General features: G+C 54.3%; 2 protein-coding genes across 3 annotated transcripts; both read left to right on the top strand.

Moving 5' to 3' along the window:
* ATXN7L2 (ataxin 7 like 2) lies at positions 1 to 8,788 on the top strand. The gene is made up of 11 exons (XM_047084593.1): positions 1 to 127; positions 2,042 to 2,107; positions 2,270 to 2,374; positions 2,780 to 2,987; positions 3,291 to 3,577; positions 4,170 to 4,252; positions 4,609 to 4,859; positions 5,660 to 5,858; positions 6,002 to 6,123; positions 6,614 to 7,409; positions 8,428 to 8,788. Exons 1-11 carry the CDS (start codon positions 1 to 3, stop codon positions 8,440 to 8,442), a joined length of 2,259 nt encoding a protein of 752 aa, XP_046940549.1. The 3' UTR covers positions 8,443 to 8,788.
* A 638-nt stretch (positions 8,789 to 9,426) lies between these two features.
* LOC124515615 (probable transmembrane reductase CYB561D1) lies at positions 9,427 to 15,598 on the top strand. 2 transcript variants are annotated; one of them, XM_047084594.1, is made up of 3 exons: positions 10,001 to 10,148; positions 10,684 to 10,721; positions 11,313 to 15,598. In XM_047084594.1, the coding sequence occupies exons 1-3, from the start codon at positions 10,001 to 10,003 to the stop codon at positions 11,814 to 11,816; spliced, it is 690 nt and encodes a 229-aa protein (XP_046940550.1). In that variant the 3' UTR covers positions 11,817 to 15,598. The 2 variants fall into 2 exon arrangements, with proteins under 2 accessions (XP_046940551.1, XP_046940550.1); XM_047084595.1 differs by lacking the exon at positions 10,684 to 10,721 and having other exon boundaries at positions 9,427 to 10,015.
* Positions 15,599 to 22,204: the final 6,606 nt, after the last annotated feature.

Here is a 22,204-nt window from a genome sequence, read left to right as displayed (position 1 = left end):
ATGGCGGTGCGTGAACGCGCGGCGGCAGCAATGGCCGCTCTGGAGCGGCGGGTGCCGAGTCTCGATGACTTCGCGGGACAGAGCTGGAGCTCGTGGGTGGAACGGGCCGACCTGCCCGCGGCCGACGGTGAGTGAAGCTCCCCTAGAGTCCGGGGACCCCATCACTGTCTCCCCTCCCCCTCTCCGGGCCCCCGCCAGCAGAGGGGAGCCGCCGACGGGAGCCGCCGTCCGGCTCCCCGGCCCCCCAAACAAAGGACCCGCCGGGTCCTAGTGCCCGCCTGCTCCGTCACCTTCGCGCCTCCGGGTCCTAGCGCCGGCTCACAGCCCGCAGCCCACCCTGCCCACCTCTGCTTCTGCCGGTGCCCAGTACCTGCCCCCACATCTGCTTGCCTTTATCTTTCTCTTCGCCTGCTGTCCTCTAGCTTCCGCCCCTCCTGCACCTGCCTAGGGCTTTCCCCGTCCGCAACAGTCCTCTCCACGTGTTTCCCACGCACCCCACTTCTGTGCCCCCCTCCCAACCCCCCTTGTTCTTTCGCCTTCTGCCCCACACCTCCTGCTCCTCCTCGGCGTTTGCCTGCCGGTTACAGTGCTACTGGACCACCCCCCCCCGCCCCCTCCGCATTAGTTCGTCGGTCCATCCATCAATCCATCCTCCCTTCCTCCCTCCTTTCGTCCATCCATCCCTCTCTGCCTGCAACCCTCAGTCCTTTCCCGGGCCTCTTGCCCTCCCTCTTGGCTCTCTCCCCTGACCCCCACCTTCTCTAGGCCCCTGAGTGCCTTTAGTAAGGGGGCTGACAGCCCCTTCTGCTGATCTTTGTCTCCTGGGCCCCAGGGGGCACCTGGCCTCGTGGCCTTTGGGGTGACAGCAGGCATCACAGCCCTGAAGAAGTTTGCAAGTGAGAAGAGGTGGAGGAGGAGACCGCATGGAGCGGTCTCTGATGACACTTGTTCTCCTCTGAGACATCCGACTCCCAGCTCAGTTCTGCCCATCACTGCATTTAAACGGACTTAAGAGTGGGAGCTGCCCCTTGTCTCTTACATGCCTAACCCACTACCCCTCATATCTGGAGATTATGTAAGACTGTCAGCGATCTTCTCATCCTAGAAAGGGGCAAATCTATTAGTAGGCGTTAGAAGCACATCTAAGTGGAAGCCCAGGCTACCCCAGGACTGCCCCATGCTGGGTGGGCAAGGATGGGGCCATTGTCAGGGTCTGGGTGCTTTGAGAACCGGAAATGGAATCAGACGGGTTTGGTGACTCAGAATTGATTTTTTTTTCCAAGGGACAGGGAGGGGGCGTAGAGGAGGGGAGGGGAGAGGAGTGAGGTAGGGGGATGGGGGAAAGAGCTGCTTTGCACAGCTAAGATGTTTTTGTCATCAACCCAGAAACTGAGGTACAAGGGCAACCCTTGCCCAAAGCCCTCCTAAAGAGGGGAGGGGCTTGCATAGCTGACCAAGGGGACTTTGAAGATGCCATAGGACCCCCAATACAGCAGTTTCTGTGCTCTGTGACCATCCTGTCAACGCAGGACCTGAGAAGCTGGGTGTAACTTTGTCAGTGCCATGGTAACCCAAGTGGAACAAAATTGCATTCATGGGGATGGAGTCCTAGGAGAGTATATGTTTGGTATGGCACAGAGTAGCAGAAAGGACCCATCTAAGAAATCTCAAGAAGGGTATAGTAAAATATGCTAAGGATTGTTTCTCATTTAAATGGGGAAGCAAGCCCAGAAGGAGATCATATTTACCCACAATCACTCAGCTAGTCAGCAGTGGAACCCTGACTTGCACCTTGGAGTGAAGGGTCCATAGGAAAGGTGCCAGGATCCCTTCTAATGGAATTAGCTCATTGCAGAGGTAGCAGGTAAAGGAAGAATGGGCGCTTGAAAATGACCCACTGAAAGCTTCTCCAAGTGGTCCTGAGCACCAGGAGCTTGTTAGGGAGTGTGGGCTTCCTACTGCTTGGCTGCCAGTGCTGGTTGGGTAGGAGTTGGGGCTTCTGGGGTAGGGGTGGGACTTCTGAGCTGTGTTTCTCCTCCAGGGGCTGAGTTGGAGGAGAGTAACAAAAACACAAAGAAGTTGGATGCCATGACCCTCATTAAAGAAGGTGGGAGTTGACACACATTAGGGCTGGGACCTGGGGCAGATGGGGGGCTGCGGGGGTGGGGGTGGGGAGGGTATCTTCTGAGTGGGGGTAGGAGTGCTCTCTGATCTTACAGGGAAACCCTGGCATCCCCAGCCCCAGTGATAAGGACTTCTGTCATTGCAGACATGTCCATCTTCGGGCACTGCCCTGCCCATGACGACTTCTATTTGGTTGTGTGTAACCACTGCAGCCAAGTGGTGAAGCCTCAAGCTTTCCAGAAGCACTGCGGTGAGGGGCGCCCCTAGGGAGGAGATAGAGGGAACAGGGGAAGGTGGAGCACGGAACTCTGAGGACAGGGTCAGTTGGGAGGTCACGTGGGTAATAGGGGAAGGCGCTGGGGATCAGAAGGTCCTGGGGGCGGTTTCAGAGGATTGTGGCAGGTCAGAGTGATTGTTTGAGCAAAATTCTAGCATCTGGTGGAATTAGAGGAAGAGCTAAAAGGGTCAAGAAACTGGATCCTAGAATTTTTGAGTCTTGAAGGCTCAGATTCAGGTGGGAAGACGGCAAATTTAAAATCTAGTCTTGGGAAAGTCCAGAGTTTGTATTGTGAGTCTATGAGCAGGGCTAGGAGGTTGGGGAAGGAGGCAGTGGATATCACTCACCTCGATTACTCTCTCCACCTCCTGGTGACAGAAAGAAGACATGGGCCCCTCAGCAAGCTTTACGCCCGGGCCCCACCCCCACCTCCAGCCCCTGCCAGCTCTCAGAAATGCCATGTAGTGAATGGGCAGGGCCCAGCTTGTAGGGCCCCAGGTTCCACCAAAACCTCCAGGGAGAAGGGCCAGGGGTCCCGGAGCCGTGGCCACCAGCCTCCTGATAAGACACAGAAGGACAACCTCTGGTAAGGAGAGGCTGGAGACTCCCTGAGACCAGCCATGACCCTGACCCTAGCCCAGGGAGGGATTAACACAAATGCAGGCAGCTGTGGGGCCATGGGCACTGCTCACAGCAGGAGGCAGCCAGCTCTCTCTGCCGCTCCCTTCCATATGTTCCAAGGAATATGGGGTCCCCTTTTCCCATGTTCTGCACCCCTGCTGGAGCCCACCCAAATTCCAGGGCTGGGAAGGAGATGGCTCTGGGCTAGAGTCCAGGGCCCAGGCCCAGCCCCCCTGCCCCCCAGCCCACACCCTCTCTCCATATGTAGCCTTTTCGTGCCTGTGGTGAATCTGGAGAAGATGTCCAGTCTCCCGAAGCCCGATGGACACGGAATCAGGGTGGCCCCGCCCTCTGCTTTCCTCAGCCAGCCTGGCGGCCTCACCAAGGACTCCCCTGGAAAAACCCCCATGGCAACCCCTTCTAAAGAACCTCCTGGGAGAGAGAGCATCGAGATGACCCCCAGCGAGGGCCCCAGTCACCGGGCTGAAGGCAGCCCCCCTGAAAAGGAGCCTGGTGGGGCCAGACTGCCCCCCAAAACCCACCGGAAGATGGCTCGTAAGTAGTCATGATTTTGGGGGTCAGGAAGGTAGAGTGGGAACCCTTTTGGACTACTTTGTCCTTGGACCTGACGGAAAGGGGTCAGGAACGAGTGGGCCCGGCCATCACTGGTTGCAGGGTACGGGAGCCCATGGTCACCCCTTGATGTGGACACGTGCTTAAACTCCTTGCTTTCTAGGAAGGCTCTCTCCAGCCCAGGTTTCCTGATCAAGGCTAAGGGAGCTTATGCCCAAGCAGGGCATCACCCTGGGCTGTTGACCTTTAGCTCTTTTCTCACCTAGATCCAGGGCACCCGATCGCTCCCACAGCTGGTTTCTCTGGCATCCCACATATCTGTGGCTGCTTTTGTTTCTTGATATGTATTGCCCTGTTTTGGACTTGGCATTGCTAAAAGGAGGGCCTGGGCTGGGCATGGGGATGGGGATAGTTCTTTCGCCCAGCAGGGAGCTGCTGGTGCTGGGAGGCGTTTCTCTGGGAGGCCGCAGCCCTGGACTTGACCGCCAGAGGCTCTTGTGTCTCAGGCCCAGCTCTCCCTAGGCCTTTCCATGGGAAATGGCCATGGGGTTCACAGGAACTGTTTTCCCCACAGGGAAGGAGTGCGACCTCAACAGGCAGTGTGGGGTAATAAACCCAGAGACCAAAAAGATCTGTACCCGCCTGCTAACCTGCAAGGTAATCCCAGTCCCACCGCACCGTGAGGGACAGCACACACACAGGTCCTGGGCAAGGAGAGAAACCACAGCGTTAGCCAAGATCCAGCTCAGGGGGTGGGAGTAAAGCCCCAGTGAAGCAAGGGGAGAGGAGGCTGTTCTCAGTGGGCCCGCGGTGGAACAGTAGGTAGGGGTGGCTTCCAGATTGCCCCACTCCAATGGAAGGTTCTGGTCCTTTGGGGGAGTGAAACAAAGACACACAAATACACCCACAAACATACTCACAGCCCCCTTCTCCACTTGCCCAGGCTAAAGCACACTGCTGCCTCTTACTCCTGCTCAGCTCACACCCCCTCCCCACCCTTCACCCTATTCTAGATCCACTCAGTGCACCAGCGCCGGGAGGTCCAGGGCCGAGCCAAGGACTTTGATGTGCTAGTGGCAGAACTGAAGGCCAACTCTCGCAAAGGGGAGTCTCCCAAGGAGAAGAGCCCAGGGCGCAAGGAGCCCACTCTTGAGCGCCCCTCCCAGGAGCCCCCCTCTTCAGTCCAGGTTATGGCAGCGGCCGCCCCCAGCAGCACCTTCTCTGCTCGCGCCAAGCAGACCTACCCATACTGTGCACTGCCCAGGTAAGTCCAGGATCCAGTCCCCCATCTGGGGACACTTGGTCTGAAACCATCAGGGACCCCGGGAGATCGACCCAGGGAGTCTCACTCTGCCCTGAGTTGGGGGGATACCTGGGGGCCCCCAGCAGTGGTGTGGAAGTAGGGGACTACCTGCTTCTAACCAAGCATACTGTAGTACCTCAGCCTCTGTGTAGCTTGCCAGTTACAGTACCTGGGATAAAAACATTTTCCCAGCTGCTTCTGACAGTCCAAAACTTGTAACTGGGGAACCGAAAGGGTCAGGGTCCTGGGTGAGGCAGTCCTACTGTATTCATTCACTGGCCCCTTCGTGTGCAGAGGCTGCGCTGGAGCCCTGGGAGAGCCTGCCTTGCCGGAAGGAGACACATGCATCTCTGCCTGTAACACAGGGGGCAGACGTGAAACAGGCTCAGCTCACAGACAGGCTCATGCAAGAAGGGGGTTGAGAGAATTGACTGGGCTGACCAGAGCTGGGTGCAGTTAAGCTCAGAAGATTTTCTGGAGGAGGCAAATCTGGAACAGATTCCCCACCCACCCCCCACCCCCACCCCCCAGGAGGCAGGGCCTGGGAAGTGAAGGGGCTGGGGAGAGGATCCCTTGGGAGCTGTGGCCCCTGACCTTTCGGCTCTTACAATGTGAGCTCTGTTGTTCCCTCCCTTCCTGTCCTCCTTCCTCTTTGTCTGATTGCCCAGCAGGGTGTCTGCCCTGGCGGTTCAGGGACACCCCCACCCCGACCCACTCCTGTCTCAGTCTCATCGCCCTCACATCCCCTTTGGCCCTTCCAGGTCCCGGGCCTCCTCTGAGAGTGAGTTGGATGATGAAGGCCCCTGTGGTGGTGATGGGGACCCAGGCCTGTTCCCCTTTCCCCTGCCCCGGGGTGGGGCCCAGGCCTCCAGCGAGGAGAGTGAGGAGGAGGGGACATCTGACGACCTCCACCTCCCCCCTGACTGCCATTATGCAACCCGGCCCCCGCGGCCACAGGCGGTAAGGACCTGGGGCAGGGACCTGGGGTGGGGGGTGGCCCAGCCCTCCTGGCCCACAGTGCGGGGAGGAGGTCAGATCCTTTGTACAGGAGCCCTCCCTGCATCCCAGGCCCCGCTAACCACGGACCTTCCTTCTGCCTCTAGTTCTGCACGTTTGGGAGCCGGCTGGTGAGTCCAGGATGCTACGTGTTTAGCCGCCGGCTGGACCGGTTCTGCTCAGCACTGAGCTCCATGCTGGAGCGGCACCTCAGCTCACACATGTGGAAGTGAGTCTCTCAGGCCCAGAACTTCCCTCCCTAGACCTCAAGCCCCAGACATACGTGAGCTTCAGAAGCCCTAATTCTTCTCACATACCTGTGGATGTGGTTCGGCGTTTGTCAGGAAGACCCCAGATAGAACGAACAGGAGGCGGGGAAACTTGGCAGCCTGAAGCTGGGCTAAGGCAGGGCATGGGTGGGTGGTCTGGGAGGGAATCCCGACTCTTAGCCATCACTTCCAGTACCTCTTGGGTGACTAGGGATAGGGGATGTCCAAACTGAAATTTGAAACGAGGTTCTTAATGGGTGTGTATACTAGTTCATTCCTGCTTATCCCTGTGCTGTCTTCCTAACCCTCAGTTCCAGTGTCTCCCAGCAGATGGCAGCAAGGCCGGGGCTCTGTGGGCCATCTCTAGGTGGGGCGGAGAGACTGGTGGATGTCGGAAGGGAGGGCCTCTTGTTTGCTTGGCATCTCAGTGGAGCTCTCTCTCTGCTGCAGGAAGATCCCACCGGCGGCTGAGCCTCCATCCCACCTTGTCAGCTCCGCACTCGCTGCTCCCCTGAGCCCATCCTCTACTGGCAGCTGCCCCCGCCTTCCAGGCCCACCCCTCAGACCTGCCTGCCCAGCCTCCACGCCCCCCGCCAAGGATGGCCTTGTCCCCAGCTACCCTGCAGGCTCCCCCAGTGTGGCAGCTGCCTGCAGCCAGGCGGAGTGCATGGGCGGGAGCCAGGCCATCACCTCACCACTGCCTGCCAACACGCCATCCCCATCCTTCAGCAAACTCCCGCCTTCGAAGGCCAGCAAGTCATCCAAAGGCAAGGATGGGGCTGAGGTGGAGGCCCCTTCTCGAAAGCGAAAGTTATCACCAGGCCCCACTACTTTCAAACGGACCTGCATCCTGGATCCCCCTGGAAAAGGCAAACCCTCTGGCTGCCGGGGCCTCTCGGCCAAGACTAAAACTGCCCTGGGCATGGGGCTTAATGGGACAGTGGGGCCAAGAGTGAAGCGGGCAGGGCCCCTGGACTGTCGGGGTTCCCCTCATCAGCCCCCTGCTCCAGTCAAGGCTTCTCAGCTGGACAACCGGGGAGTGGCTGGACACCCAGCCAAGGCCCTGCCAACCAATTGCCTCTCTGAGGAGGAGGTAGCCAAGAAGCGGAAAAACCTGGCCACTTACTGCCGGCCAGTGAAGGCCAAGCACTGCCAGGCTGGCGCCCCTGCTGATGCGGCCTGTTCTGTGCGCCGCAAGAAGCCGGGTCCAGCCATGGCCTTTGAGGAGAAGTGTTCTACACTGAAGGTACCAGCCCAGCTCCCTGAAGAGCATGGGCAGGGAAAAGTCAGGATGGACGAGGGTAGAATACACAGTGGGGACCTGACACAGAGAAGGTGCTAAGTAAATGTTTGTGTAGGGAAGGGATGAAAGAGGAAATTGAGACAGTTCCTGGGCCATCTTCTCTAGGGAGAGGTAGGTCAGCTCTTCGAAAGGTAACCTAGCTTTTGTTTGATGGGCCTCCCTCTATCTCCAGCCCTCTCCCTTGAGCTAAAGAGATGCTGCCTCTCCCCCGCCCGTACCCCTGCTTCTGTTTTAATCAAAGGGCCACTTTCTGAATTGGCTGTGGCCTTCACACCAGGAACTAGAGCTACCTCTGTCCCCTGAAGGAAAGGCAGTTGGACTCCATGAACTCTGATGGGAAAGGTTTGGGCAATGGGGTGGAGTCTGGGTTGCCAAGCTGTGGCCCGACATGCTGGGCAGCAGGGTGGGCAGGCTGGTCCAGTTCTTTGGTTCTGCCTCTGGGCATCAGGGCATGCAAGGGCAGGAACACCACCCAAGGTCCACATACGTATATGTGTCCACCTTGCACATGTGCCCACTTCCGGGTTTTCAGGGGCTAGGCGAGTTTTCCAGGGTTTCTGGTAAAGCCAGCAGCCAGGTTTATGTGCCTCTTCTGATGGCAGCCCTGGAGTAGCATTATATGGGCTATCCATTTGATCTCAGCCAGGAGGGACTTACTGGCGGTGAGACAGGGGATGCCCTTCCAGTTCAGGCACGGGCCAGATGTGTACCATATCCTCTGGCACCCATATGAAAGGGTTTGGGGCAGTGCCCCACACGTGTGTGCATGTGTACATGGGTGTTTTCAGGCTGTCCCTGTTGGGCTGGCATTCATCTCTCCCTTCACCCTTCACCCGGCTTCCCTCACCAGCCCAGCAGGAGAAAAGCAAGCTTTAGCTCCAATGGTCCACACAGTGCACGGGTAGGAGGCCTGCTAGGCCCCCCAGCCTGACCGTGTCTCTTGCCTCTTGTCTTCCTGCAGTCTAAAGCCCATTAACAAGAAAGTGCCTGCCCACTGCGATGGAGCCGCCAGCACCTCCTCCCCTCCAGATCCGGGCCCCAGGCTGCTGCCGCTTTTTATAACTTTATATTATTTTTTTTAAGAAAAAAAAAAAACTCTTTAAAATACCTCAAGACTGTCTCCCTGTTCTGTTGCTGCTAAGAAAATGTAAAAACAGAAACGTAGAAAAGGAAGGAAAAAGATGTAATAAAATGAGTGTCCTTGCTGTCCCCATCCGCACCCCAAGAGGCCAAGATGATGGGCAGCCAGACTCCAGCTCCCATCTCTTGCCTGCAAATGTCTCTTAGCTCTTATATTTTTGTCCTTTTAAACAATGTGGAAATGGCTGGGGTTTGTGTCATGGGGGCAGTCTTCTCTTCAGATAAGATGATGAGGCATGTCGCTCTGAGTGAGCAAGGCTAGCCAGAGTCTTTACCCCAGAGATGACTCCAGTCATCAAGGGAAACTTGACGGGGTGGGGAGCCACACCTCCGGCTCTACTCTCAGGTCTTTGCCCTGAACCTCTGCAGGAGTCAGCTAGGGCCCTTCTCCAGTCTTTCAGCCTCCATCCAGTCCTGGGCCTCCATCCCATCTCTGAATTATTGCCTCAGTCTCTTCAGCTGTTCCTGCCCTTCCCGCCTCTCACTAGCAGCCTTATTTTCTCAACCACTCGGGGAGCTCGAATTGAGTTGGTAACTGCTCTAAGGATGTCCGTGATTTCTGCGGGACAGCCTGTTTTGGTCTCTCTGTCCGTAGCCTGTGGGTTTGCCCTTCAGGAAGGGATAGGGCCTCTCCCAGGTAGGCCTCCTTAAGGTGAACCACACCTTTTTGGAGGCAAGAAGGGGAAGGGTATGATCACTTACAGAACTTCTGGTGTGGGAGGCAGCAGGAATGTGGGAGGACCTGGTCCCTCAGGATCACCTGGCTCCCCAGGACTGAACAGATGGTGTGGAGGTGGGAAGGGCTGCGTGTGCCCTAGTTCTTCCCTTTATCTCACTGGAGACTAGTGCATGTCCCTCCTTTGGTCCTCAAACCTGAACTCACCAGGCACAGGGCACTATTTTTTGGCGTTGTCCTTTCGGTCTCTTTGCTTTTAGGCGGAAAAGACTCTTATTCCCTTAACAAGCCAGAAGAAGGGATGGCAGGAGGGTGTAGGCAGGTGGAGAAATCCAGTGTTTCTAGAAGACTGTTCAAACCACTGGTCTCACGCTCTTGGTTCAGCGTACGAAGTTTGTGATTGGGGTTTGGGTGGAATCAGTTACCATACGTGTAATTTCCACAGGCTACTTGAGGCGTAAGTCCTTGTGGACAGAAAGGTGCAAATGAGGTTGACCGAAGAAACCAGGCTGGTCGCCTGCTGTCGGGTCCCCTTCTGCCCCCAGGGCTCCCTAGGGCCGACGCGCTTTCCCCCCAGCCCACAGAGGGCGCTGTGGGCGAGTCCGCCGTACTGCCGGCGGCGGCCCGGGGAGGGGCCTCTCCCGCCGTCGCGGCCGCCTCCGCGATCGCAAACCCGGAAGACGCGCTCTAGCAGCTGTGAGTGTGCGCCGGCCCGGCCATGCAGCCCCTGGAGGTAGGTCTGGTTCCCGCTCCAGCGAGGGAGCCGAGACTGACCCGCTGGCTGCGGAGAGGCAGTGGGATCTTGGCGCACCTGGTGGCTTTGGGCTTCACCATCTTTCTGACTGTGCTGTCCCGGCCGGGAACCAGTGAGTGTGCAAGGCGGGGCGGGGCCAGGAAAGGGGGCGGAGCCGGGATGCTGGAGGAGAGGCGCCTGGAGCGCTCGGAGAACTGGCGTGGGGACCCCCGCAGTGGTGGGGGGAGGCGTACTGTGGAAGGGTAGTAAGGGCGTGGTGGGGCGGGTCCCCGGGAGGTGGGTCCTGGAAGGATCCGACTCTGGGTGCTGGGGTGGAGAGGCAGACACTGAACTGACCTCAGCTCATCAGAAGCAGAGACCCTCATGGAGAATACAAGCAAAGAAGACCAAGGTCCATTCTAGGACTGGGCTGACAGCTGCGAGGTGCCGAATGGGGAACACAGGCCAAATTGATGTATATTTGTCCCCTTAGTTGGTCATCGTAAGGCCCCTTGACTGCTCCACTTTGCACGGAGCTCCTGATTCGTGATTGGAGCTGGGGATAGTACACTGACCTTTCCCCTATAGCCAGATTTTTTGGGCTCCAGCCAGCCACAGGGGCAGAAACAATGGTGCCCAGCCGTCAGTCTGTTCTCTTTGATTCTTAGGTCTTTTCTCCTGGCACCCTGTATTCATGGCCTTGGCGGTGAGTTTGGGCTTCTTTTCTGCAGCTGATTCGTTAGAATATGCCCGTAGGGAAGCATCCAGCCTTCCGAAGGCGTGCAGCCTTTCTGAGGCTCAGAGAGGTGGGGGAAAGAGCAAGGGCCCCATCTTTCCCTGCAACCTATGATTGGGAGACATGGAGGGCCGGGCTGTAGTTAGTATCAAGTGGTTGAAGGGGGTTGGGAGAGTATGGAAGATGTATCTTTCTCCCCTATGGTCTGAAAGGAGGAAGTAGAAGGGGTGTTGTCCAATCACCCCCCCAACACCCCTACCCCCTCAAAGTTCAGGAACTTGCTAAAGATTTGCTTAATATTGGTCAAGAAGTGGGAATCATTGCCTGTGGAGGAGGAGGAGGAGGAGGTAGGGCATGGATGTCAGCCTGAGTGATAAAACTTCCACTCGAGTGTTGATTCTCCATTGTGCCCAGAAATCCTGACCTGTGATGCAGGAGGTCCTGGTGGGAGTTCTTTGGCCTCCACCCTTTGTACTCCCTGTTTGGATGTATGAGAGCACCCCTTTTTTCTTAGGCCTCCAAGCTGGCCTGAGGCTCACGGGCCCTCTCCTGTGTTCACAGTTCTGCCTCTGCATGGCTGAGGCCATCCTGCTCTTCTCGCCTGAGCACTCCCCGTTCTTCTTCTGCTCCCGAAAGGCTCGGATCCGACTCCACTGGGCAGGGCAGACCCTAGCCATCCTCTGTGCAGCCCTGGGCCTGGGCTTCATCATCTCCAGCAGGACCCGCAGTGAGCTGCCCCACCTGGTGTCCTGGCACAGCTGGGTAGGCGCTCTGACCCTGCTGGCCACTAGTGGTCAGGCACTATGTGGGCTCTGCCTCCTCTGTCCTCGAGCAGCAAGAGTCTCAAGGGTGGCTCGCCTCAAGCTCTACCATCTGACTTGTGGACTGGTGGTCTACCTGATGGCTACAGGAACGGTGTTCCTAGGCATGCACTCAGTGTGGTTCCAGGCCCAGATCAAAGGTGCAGCCTGGTACCTGTGCCTGGCACTGCCCCTCTATCCGGCCCTGGTGATCATGCACCAGATCTCCAGCTCCTACTTGCCAAAGAAGAAAATGGAAATGTAAGTTCCTCTGAACTTTGAATGTAGGTGGGACACTTGCCTTGGACTTAAATGTTTCCTCTGGTGACCTTCAAGGGATCCACTTCAGAAGTGGTAGGATTTTTGTACTTCTTAGCTGGGCCAGGGGCCACAGAAACCCAAACTGCTATTGCTGACGATGATTCAGGGGGCCCAAATGGGGAGATATACTGGGTGCAAGTGGAAGGTGATGGGGGGGGGGGGGGCTTGGTCCTGAAGCCTCCACTCTTGATGGGACACAGAAGTGTTGGGCGGCGGCGGTGATGGTGTTGGCAGTCATTTCTTGCCTGTGCTCCTGATGGAGAGTTGGGTTACGGTAACTTATGAATGAGCACAGTGGCTCTTTGGGTCTGTTGGAGACAGCAGTGTGGAGAGAGCCCATGGGTTATGGTTCCTGTAGGTTCTAATGTGCAACCTTAGGCAAGTCACATGCCTCAGGACCTCAGTTTCCACATCTGTGTCATGGGTGAGTTTCTAAACAATCTCCCAATATTCAGTGTCTGTCAGGTTGATGTCACAGAACACTCTCCCCGCTCTGGAACGGTGGCTGGACCACTAAGCAGACTCAGGATGTGATTCATACATTTGTTATTCTCTTATCCCTCTGAAGGGACAGGTCTGTCTTTGTGGCCTTCCAGGAATCTGTGCCAGTTTGGCTCCTGGACTAGGGCACAGAAGGTCGGGCACTGTGGAAAGAAGGGTCCCATGTGAGGCTCTTTTGAACTCCAAGACAGTAAAGGCACTAAAGTCACTTTAAAGCTTTTGAAGGAGCAGAAGGGCATTGGCCTAACCAAGCCTATGGCTCCTGGCTGGGCGTCTTAGCTCAGTTAAGAACTTCCTTCAGCCCACCTCAGAATCTGGGCTTGAGGGCTGCATGTCATGGGTTCGCACCTTCCCTGACATGTGTTCTCAGTGGCAAAGTAGTCCTGAGCTTCTCATGTTCAGCCCTTCCTAGGGCTCACATTCTTGCCTTAGCACATAGCTTTATGTAGGTATTCTGAAACTTTTAGAGCAAACTAAGAGCTAAGGAAGAGGGGTAGGGCTTTTCTGATCTAGGGAAAACAAAGTCTCCCTGGTCCCTTTCTCAGCTAAGCTTTTCTCAGTTGCGGTCTCTTGCCAGCTCTTTGGTCTAGGAGGGGGCTGAGTTAGTTGCCAGTTGGCAAAAAAGGGCCGGGTCCTCTTCCCTGCAGAGACCCCTCCTTGTTCCAAACTGAAGCTAGTTCCCCAGACCATTCTCAGTGGTGAGGGCTGGATGCCGGACTGGTTAACTGTGATCTGGCTTGGTCTCAGAGATGGGACCTCCATAGATCATGACAAGGACTGAAGATGGCTAAGCCAGAAAAGCTGATGTTGAGGCAAGTAAAGACAGCTCAGGGGATACTCTGGGAGGTCTGGGTATAGGGGCTGGAGCTCCAGGTCCCAGGAGCAGGGCAGGCGTTCCTAGATGGCAATAATTTAGATGTCCCAGGTCTTCCTAAGATGTAAGAGCTTCCTGTCTGGGTGGCTCGGAAGCAAGGAGGTTGGTATGATTTAACAGTCCAGGAATTGGGACTGCGAGGGCACAAGCGTCCTCTGAGTGGATCTCATTGGGTCAGATGGCATCTCCAGGAGCTCTCCAGACCCAGAGCATCTAAAGGGGGTCTCTGCTGTTCAGAGGGTGATTATACCTGTCTCATTGTCTGCTCTTCTCTCTCAAACTACCCAATGTGGTCTGAACTTGGAGAAGATGGTTCCTGGGGCATTCTTCCCTAGTGTCACTTGGATCAGGGACTCCATCTCCTCTCCCCCTGTCACAGCCAGTGCTGGGAGTCCCATCCTGTCTACAGCAGGGTGACAGGGCCGGTGAGGTTCACCAGCTTCTGCGAGCCAAGCAGGCAGCGCCATAAAGCCTGAGCCTGCCTGAGGTGTTGCCTCCTCCCAGGTGGTGCGGGGGCTGGTGGGCGGGCGGGCAGGCGGGCTGACAGCCGGCAGTTTGCGTGGGCTGTGCCAGCTGATGTCTATTCCCAGCCCTCGGAGGAAGGGGGAAGTCATTTATATTCTGCAGGAGGAAGGGGCGCCAGCTGTCACCTATCTGACCAGGAGGCCTGGAGGGCAAGGGCACAGGGCCGAGAGGAGGGCACAGGTGGTCTTCTGCTTAGCCTGACTGCAGTATAGGGAGTAGGTCACCAGGAGGAGCCCTTCTTCCCGGTTGGCCAGGTTGTGGGGGGACTTCCGCCCCCCTTCTCTGAATCCCATCACCACCTGCCCTCACATCCTGGGCCAGCAGCTGGACAGCCATTAGACCTCAGTGCCAGGGCACTCTTCCTCCAGCTGGGAAGAGGTAGCTGCCTGCTACATATGCCTCCTGCTTGTGTGTTTCCTCCTCCCTACACCCTCTGTTACCCCCACCTCTCTTTATCTCCCCATCTGGGATATTAGCTGGGCTCCTCAGCAATGAGGCAGAGGCCTTGGGGGAAGAAGCGAATGTCTACCCTTTTGCCCTTGTTCCCTGGCTAGGGAAAGCTGCTAGTAGTCAGCCTGTACTGTCTTTTTTAAAAAAAGCCAGGGTGCTCAAATTAAAAAAAAAAAAAAAAAAAGCATGTCATTTGCACAAATTTGCATATCAGGCTCACTAAGACTTGATTCCAAATATGATATTTTAAACTCAACCTTGAGGACATTAGAAATGTAGATGTTTTTTGTAACCAAATCCAAATGGTAACAGGATTACCAGTCTGGGTTCAGACCCCTCCCCCAGCCCCCATCTTTCCCGTAACCACTCCCCTTGAGCCCCACCAGAGCTGGGGTTGGTGTTGAATGGCAGGAGCCCTGTGTCTTGGGGAATTAATTCTTCCAGCCTCACCTTCTTGGCTGTTCAGCTGCATCAAAGGTAGGCCGCCGCCCCTTGCCAGCCTGTTTCTCCTCTCCCTAGCATCTCACAGGGCAGACTGCCCATCCCAGTCCCTGACACCGGCCTGTCCCTTCTTTCTCATTGTCTCCACCCTTCCACCCCCGTGCATGGCTGCTCTGGGTCTTGTTTTTCAAACCTCACTGTGGGAGATCTAGGCATCTTCCCTGAGCCAGCTGGCTGCTGTGCCAAGGCCTGTTCAGAGTTAACAATAATCATTAGCTGCACAGTGCTGGGGCCTTTCAGCTCCAGGGCTCTAGGCACTTGCAGGCTGAGTCAGCCAGCCCTCACCTTCCCCCTCCTTCTGGGCAGCTAGAGTGTAATGGAATGGGGAGGGGGTGGTCAGAGTCTCACTTCCTAACCATGGCTTGAGGCTGCTTTCCTTTGGGAGTGGGCCTTGAGCTTCCTCTAGGTATATTACTAAGACCTTTTCACCTGACAAAGATCAAGACAGGAACACAGCGTAGGCTCTGCTGAGAGTGGCAGTGGCCGTCATTGACCCTGAACCTCCAGTACTCCTGTCCTTCCTTCTGTTATCTGTCTTAACTTCGAGAGGACACCCCTGGTCCTGATGCCCCAATCTCAGCATTTCTGGTGGCCCTTTGCAACCTTAGGGAGCAGGGAGGCTTCTGGGGTAGTGCTCCACTCTTCCTGTATCCGGTTGACCTAAGAGCCTGTGTATCATGCAGTAAAAAGCACACTGACCTGGGAACCAGGAGGGCTGCAGTCTACATTTGCTCAGCTCCTAACACTGGTGTGGCTGTGGGCAAATCACTTACTGTTTGACCTACCTCACAGGGATGTTGTGAGGGTTTGATGAGAAAATGCATGTTAACAGGCATTGGAAAGTCCAAAGTATTAAATGTAAACAGGTGATAGTATGTTCTTGTCCTTGACTCTTTCATTCAGCCGGGCTCTGGGTTTGATGCTTCTTTTATAGGGAGGCGATAAACAGTTACAGCTAAGATGCTTAGAGGACCCAAGTCCCTGGCAGCTTGTGTCGTCAGCCATCCCGAGAGCACACACACATTTCTTCCTTCTAGATGAAAGGTCAGCTCTCATCCACTCCTGTCAGGAAAGCCACCAAGCCTGGCAAAGCCAGCCCTAAGTGCTGCTGGTTTCAAGGCATGGGGCTGGTGTAAATCCGGAAATCAGTGCAGTTGTTCCCTCATCCAACCTGAAGTTCCTGGAGCTGGTCTGTCTGAATCTCTCCTACCTAATTCTGCACTTCTGAGGGAAAAGTGGAGCAGGCAAGCCAGGGAGGCAGGAGCAATAGTAACGGACACAACACCGCCACCCTGACTCTCTGGTTTCCCCTGTAGCCCCAGGCTGAGCAAGGCCCGCCTCAGGCCCTCATGCCCGGCACTGGAGATGTAGAGCTGACACGCGGCCCCTAGCTTGTTCGCAGTTTTTTCTCTTTCCTCGTTACAGGCTCTTGGAGTAGGATCACAGTCCCCTCCTCAAAGGACTTTATTGGAATTAAAACACACACACACACACACACACACACACACACACACACACACCATGACAGCAGTTCTATTTAAATGTCAAATTAGGGGAAGGATACTTTCCATTCCATTTGAGAACTGCCAGCAGTCTGCTGGGAGTGCACAGAGAGAGGCAGGAACAACAGCAGTGCAGAGGCTCCAGTATTCAGTTTTTTATCTCAATTGTTTTTTTTCTATCCTGGGATCCAGCAGTGAGACACTAGTCAGGCGTTGTGGGCATAGCCTGAGCAGTTCTCACCAGCACAGGCACAGAGCAGATATAGGTGACATACAGGAGGACAGGGCCCCAGAACTGCCCTGGTGGGTGTTTTGAAGTAGACAGTCCCCAGCAGTGGGCTAAGCTTAAAGCAGACCCAAATTACATCCAGTAAGAAGCCTTCCCCCTAGATATCCACCCAGAAGGCTTGGCTAGTCACCAATGTGTAGGGAATAAGAGTTCCAGTTTTTAATCTACCCGCTATTGTCAGAACTTCCCAGATGATTTTTTTTTAACCTCTGCTAAAAGCAGATTAAATAGCTACTTCAGGCCATTCTGTGGTACCAGAGGATTCAGCTCTTTGTCTCACTGAGTATACATGAGGGGCCCCCAGCACCCCTCTCTTTAAAGCAGGTTGTGAGTTATCTCACCGGGCTCAGGACTGAGCTGGGCCTTTCTAGCTAGACCCCACCCAAAGCAAACTGGCCAAGTGAAGGAGCAGTGGGAGGTGAGGGAAAAGCAGCACCTACTTCTGTCCAGCTACAGTGCTTCCCCCTCCCTCCCCGTGTGCCTACTTGCATGTACACACACACACACAAACACACACAAACACACACGTGCATATACACACCCCTAACTTAGGGGCCAATGACTCTCACCTTATGCATGCCAGTGCTGTAGGGTGCCTGGAAGGCTCCCTGCAAGGCTCTGTGTCCTGGCTCACAGAAAAATGGTTCTCAGACTGTGGTTCCACGCCCTCTATGTGTGGGACAGTAACCACACTGACACAGACTAGAAGGCCTCAGGGCAGATCTAAGTATCTTTGCCACTTGGTATTTCCTACCTGACAGCATATAAGCCTGATGAAGGGGCTTGATGAAGCGGCTGCATTAGCCTTCCTCTCTCAAGCCCCAGGAAAGGACGCATCTGGCACAGGCTCACTGTAGCCAGACCAGAAAAGCCAACCTTCCTACTGCATAGGCCTGAGCCTTTTCTACATTGTGGATGAGGAAAGGAGCTTCACGGTGGCTTCCTGGGAGACACGGTAAGTGCTACAAGAACTACAACTGCAGAAGGGAAGGAGGTGAGAGGTCAAATGGAAAGGAGAGTAGGCTGGCCAACGCAACCGAACTTTCTACTTGTGTTGCACAAGGCAACTGTCCTGTTAGCCTCCACCACTCCGCCGAAATGCCACCTAAGAGGAGCTGAGTGCTACAAGACATGGTAGACAAAATTGCACATCTTGGCCAGAATCTTAGGGAACTTCTTGTGGTTTGGGGATGGGGGGGTGTGGGGCTGAGGTGCAGCCGTGGCCTTGGGAGGTAGGAGAAGGGAGCACCACAACTTTGCAGGCTCAGAGACAGGGCTTGGCACAGGCCATGACAGAGGGGAGAACTGCCAGCAGTCTTCCCAGACCTGTTCTCTTTACCAGCGTCCCCTTCTTGGCCAACCTCAGCCACAGCAAAAGCCGCTTTGAAAAGATGAAAAAATGCTATTTAAATGTAGACTGTGGGGGCACTCTGGCATCAACATCTGCCATTGCGCTGACTGCCAGCGCTGATTTGTCTGATGTAGCTGGAGTGAGGTGTCTCCATCTCTTCACCACTTTGGTTGTTCCTCATGAAGAAAACAAGACAACTTTCCAGACAGCGGAGGGCTGCCCTCTAGCCAAGATTTTATCAATGTAGGAAATTAGGTAATGATTCAAATTCCTTTCTTTCTTCTTTATACCATCTCCTCTCCCCTTTTGGAATCTACCCCGACAATCCCCTTCCAGAAGTACCCAGAGAGTACCCAAAGAATTTGCCTGTTCAGAGTTTAGTAGAATCCAGTCCAGTAGAATCCTGATAGATTGTGTCTGTACCAAGAACCTGGGGGTTGCATTTCTCTGTTGTATGCAATGCCCAGGACACGCTAAACTATCTGTGAATATTAACTTGCCCATTCGATGAATATACTTTTAGCCGAACTTAGTTACCATTTACAGCATGCAAAAATACAGGTAATAATCAAAATACTGAAACTGAGCTGCTTTCCACCAATTCTTCTAATCTAGTCCAAGTGTTTTCCATAGCACGGTTAGTAGGCTTCATCCAGACTTTTAAGAAAACTCTGTGGGGAGGCAGCCCTCCTCCCCAGGGATCTAGGAAGACTTCATTATCTATAGGCTGTAGTCTCAGGTAAAGGAATTTCTAAACTCTCTCCTGCTGGTCAGTGGCATTTCTTTTGAGAATCCTATCAGGTTGGGAGACTATGGTCTGCTGGCCAAAATCAGGCCACTGCTGGGTTTTGTATGGTCTGTGAGCTAATAAGAGTTTTAACATTTTTAAATGGCTGAAAAAAACTCAAAAGCCATGTTAAAATTATGTGAAATTCAAATTTCAATGTCTGTAAATAAATTTTTACTAGAACAGAGCCACAGTCATTAGTTTATGTACTGTCTATGGCTGCCTTCCTATCACAATGGCCCAACTAAGTAGTTGTAACAGAGAGTGTATGGCCTGCAAAGCCTAACGTATTTATTACTATCTGGCTCTTTACAGAAGGAGTTTGTTGACCCTGGTCTATTTTCATGCCTGGATGTGGATTCTACCCTTGCCTTTATAATAGCATTTAAATACCTCTCCTTACTTAGGCCACATACTTCTGAGGTAGAGAAAGCCCCACCCACAGGCTGAAAAGATAAATAAAGCAGTCACAGACTATGCCAGAACAGAGACTCAAGCCAGGTTTAATGATCATAGTCTAGTGTCAGAGCCCAGAGGCTCCAAGGTCTGCCAGCCTGGATTGTACATAAGTGGGAGGGATAGGATCCCGGACTGGGAGGCCTGCTTGCTTTGCCAGCAGGGCTACAAGGAAGTACAGAGGAAAGAACACACAGAAAATTGGTATCAGTCGGCTTTACTGTCCCCAGCTGAGTGTACTCTCTCCTGGCCCCTTCCTAGGAGCCCCATAAATACAAGCAAAGAAAAAAGATCACAAATAATCACATAGACAGATTGTAGAGCCCTGTCATATTCTGTCTCCAGGGACAGCTGCTTCCTGGGAGACATGTCTCGTTTATGGGTGCAGGGTGGGGGGAAGGGAGGAAGTGATTTCTCAGCCTTTTCTTATAACCAGACCTGGCAGTTTCCTACACAAGGTTCTAGTGAGCTCATATATACTGAATACCTAATCCCCCAAGTAGAAAGCTGCCTTTGGGTTCTATCAACTGAAACCATGGGAAGAGGCTAATCGGTTCAGTCTCTTGGTGGGGCAGCTAGGCACATCTACCAGTCTTTCAAATGAGGGGCCTACCTAGTGGATACAGTAGGGATACAGAGCCTTACGAGGGGCCTTTTCCTGGCCCCTAAACTGGGTAGGACTTATGAAGAGAATGGCCCTCTTAGTCCTCAGGAACTCAGAATGCTCTAGAAGGCCACTTTCATTTGACTTTTAAAGATTTTCAGAGCCCTAGGTGGTGCCTAGCGGGAAATTGCAGCATGGAGATGAAATTTTCCCAGGTTCCCTAATAAGTCAGAGGAGGGATGCCTGGTTCCTATAGCTCCATTAACAAAATCCCCAGAAGTCTCTGGAACATAACCAGACAAGTTTTCCTTCATGCGCCTGTCTTTCCGGGGCAGTTAACACAGGGAGAACAACTTCTAGCTGCTTGCTCCCCTGCCAGTTTCCTTCTGGGTCTGTCATTGACCTAGTTATACATTTATTTCTCACATACATGGACTTTCATCCAAGGAAGGTTTCGGAGGGGTCTGAAGACCCAGCTAGCTCCTCATGGGCCCTTCTCCCCAGGTGCCCTGACCTGTGGTTCTCCTAACCCCAGCCTTTGCAGAGAAGTTATTTGGTGCCAGGGAAATGTGGGTAAAGCTTCAGGGAGTTCAGAAATTAAAAGTACAAGAGTTGGTATTTGGGGAGCCTGGCGCAGTCACTGTCTCTCCTATGGGATACAAAAGCTGTGTGCATGAAGCTGTGAGCATAGGCGGAACCCACTCTGACAGGGGACGTTAGTGGGGACTGAAGAATCACTGTCCTGGTGGAAGTCAAGGTGCTGGTGTGCATGCGTACCTATAAGCGTGCATACCTAGGAGCATGCAAGTACTTGAGGGAAAGGCTGCACCTCTCCCAACAAACGAGGTTACTAATTAAAGGACGGACAGCAGTCTTGACATCCCAGGCACAGACAAGGGGAAGATGTTGCGTTCCGGTCCCCTTTCCCAATCCCAACAGGCAGCAGGAGTCAGGCCCTCCTAGCAAGCAGCCCTCACCCACAGGTCGATGACACCTCTTGGAACCTAAAAAGCAGGTCAGAAAGCTAGAAGATCTGGAGGACTTCCAATGGACAGGGGACTTGGTTGGGAGAAGGGAAGACACTGAAAAAGACCAACATCAGAGGACATTTTCACCTGTGCCCTGCTGGTCCCCTTGCCAAAGCTCAGAGCACCCATCTCCCAGGGCCTGCAGTATAGTCAAGGGGCGCAGTCATCTCCAGACCCAAAGTATTCTGCAGCCTTGGATGGAATGGAATGTTGGGCCTGTTCTTAAGTTCCTCTGGCCTGACCACCACAACTGCACAGACCTCTGGCTGAGAGGGATGGAGGTGGCAGAACTTTCCTTCTGAGAGTTCAGTGCCACTGTCTGTTACACGGTTGCCTAGAACCTTGTGGAGAGGGGCAGAACTCTAAGCTGCACTCCGCCTTGCCATTCTGGGGCAGAATTCCAACCCCTTGGATAATGAAATCCCGTGCTTTGGCTCTGCAGCAGGGTGAGATCTAAGAGAGGCTGCTTTGTCAACACAGAGAAAATACATAACTGGTTCCCTCCATGCCCAAGCACAGTCTAGCCCAGCTGGGGCCAGACTTTCCAGGATTCCTCCCATTGCAGAGCAGCGTATTAGGGAAAACTCAATCCCATCTGAACTTGCTAAGAAGCCTGAGAGAAGAGATGGCAAACACGAAATCAGGTACGTCCAGCTGGATGCTACATGATAGAGGCTGATTTACCCTCCTCCGCCTAGTGTGAGGCAGCCCCATATCCCACGTCTGTGGCAGGCACCCATGAAAGCTCTGCCTCCGGCAGCCCCCACCCTGGTCTGACACACAGGTGCTGAGAACCAAATGATAATCAAGGGTTTACCAACCGGGGAATTAGCAAATCTGGAGCTTATCCCCCATCTACAAGTTTTGTGATGGCACGTATGCTGTGAGGCAGACCCCCTCCGTTCATGCTGTATCCCTCTGTGCCACTGGTTCCGGGACAAGGGACAGATACCACCTCTCACATTGTTGCCATATCTGACAGGCAACAGGCCAGGCTCCTGCAAAGATCCGTCCACCCAGGACTCATCGGGAAAGAGAGGCATTAGTGGGAAACCTCACAATAGCTTTGGGGAGCATTACTGATTGAGGCCTCAGCATTTTCCTGACTCACTTTCCCAAAGGTTTCCAATTTCCCCAGCTGTGAAGTGTGACTTCCTGGCCAAAGAAGATACTACAGCTCTTCCCCAGTGTGGCTCCTATGGAAGATCCCCCCCAACCCCCAGCACACACAACACCGCAGGTGTGGGTGGGCAGAGATAGAAAAAAAAAATTTTTTCCCCCAAATGATTCTCTTTTAAGGAGCTAGGGATGACCTCAAAAAAGTTTCGGGAATCTGCTCTTCCCCCCGCCCCTACCTCATTCCCACCCAACTCAGACATGCTCCTCTTCCTCCACCGCACTGAGAATTCCCAGGGCTTTGGGTAAGGGTGTAGCACTTGCCTAAGGATTTGACATATCCATATT

The sequence above is a fragment of the Lynx rufus genome, unplaced genomic scaffold (genome assembly GCF_022079265.1).
Source record: "Lynx rufus isolate CCGP_SWC_20201006 ecotype Redwood Valley unplaced genomic scaffold, mLynRuf1.p SCAF_2, whole genome shotgun sequence".
Lineage (NCBI taxonomy): Eukaryota > Metazoa > Chordata > Mammalia > Carnivora > Felidae > Lynx > Lynx rufus.
The sequence above is the reverse complement of the archived record's forward strand: the minus strand, read 5'-3'. Positions and strand labels throughout refer to the sequence as shown.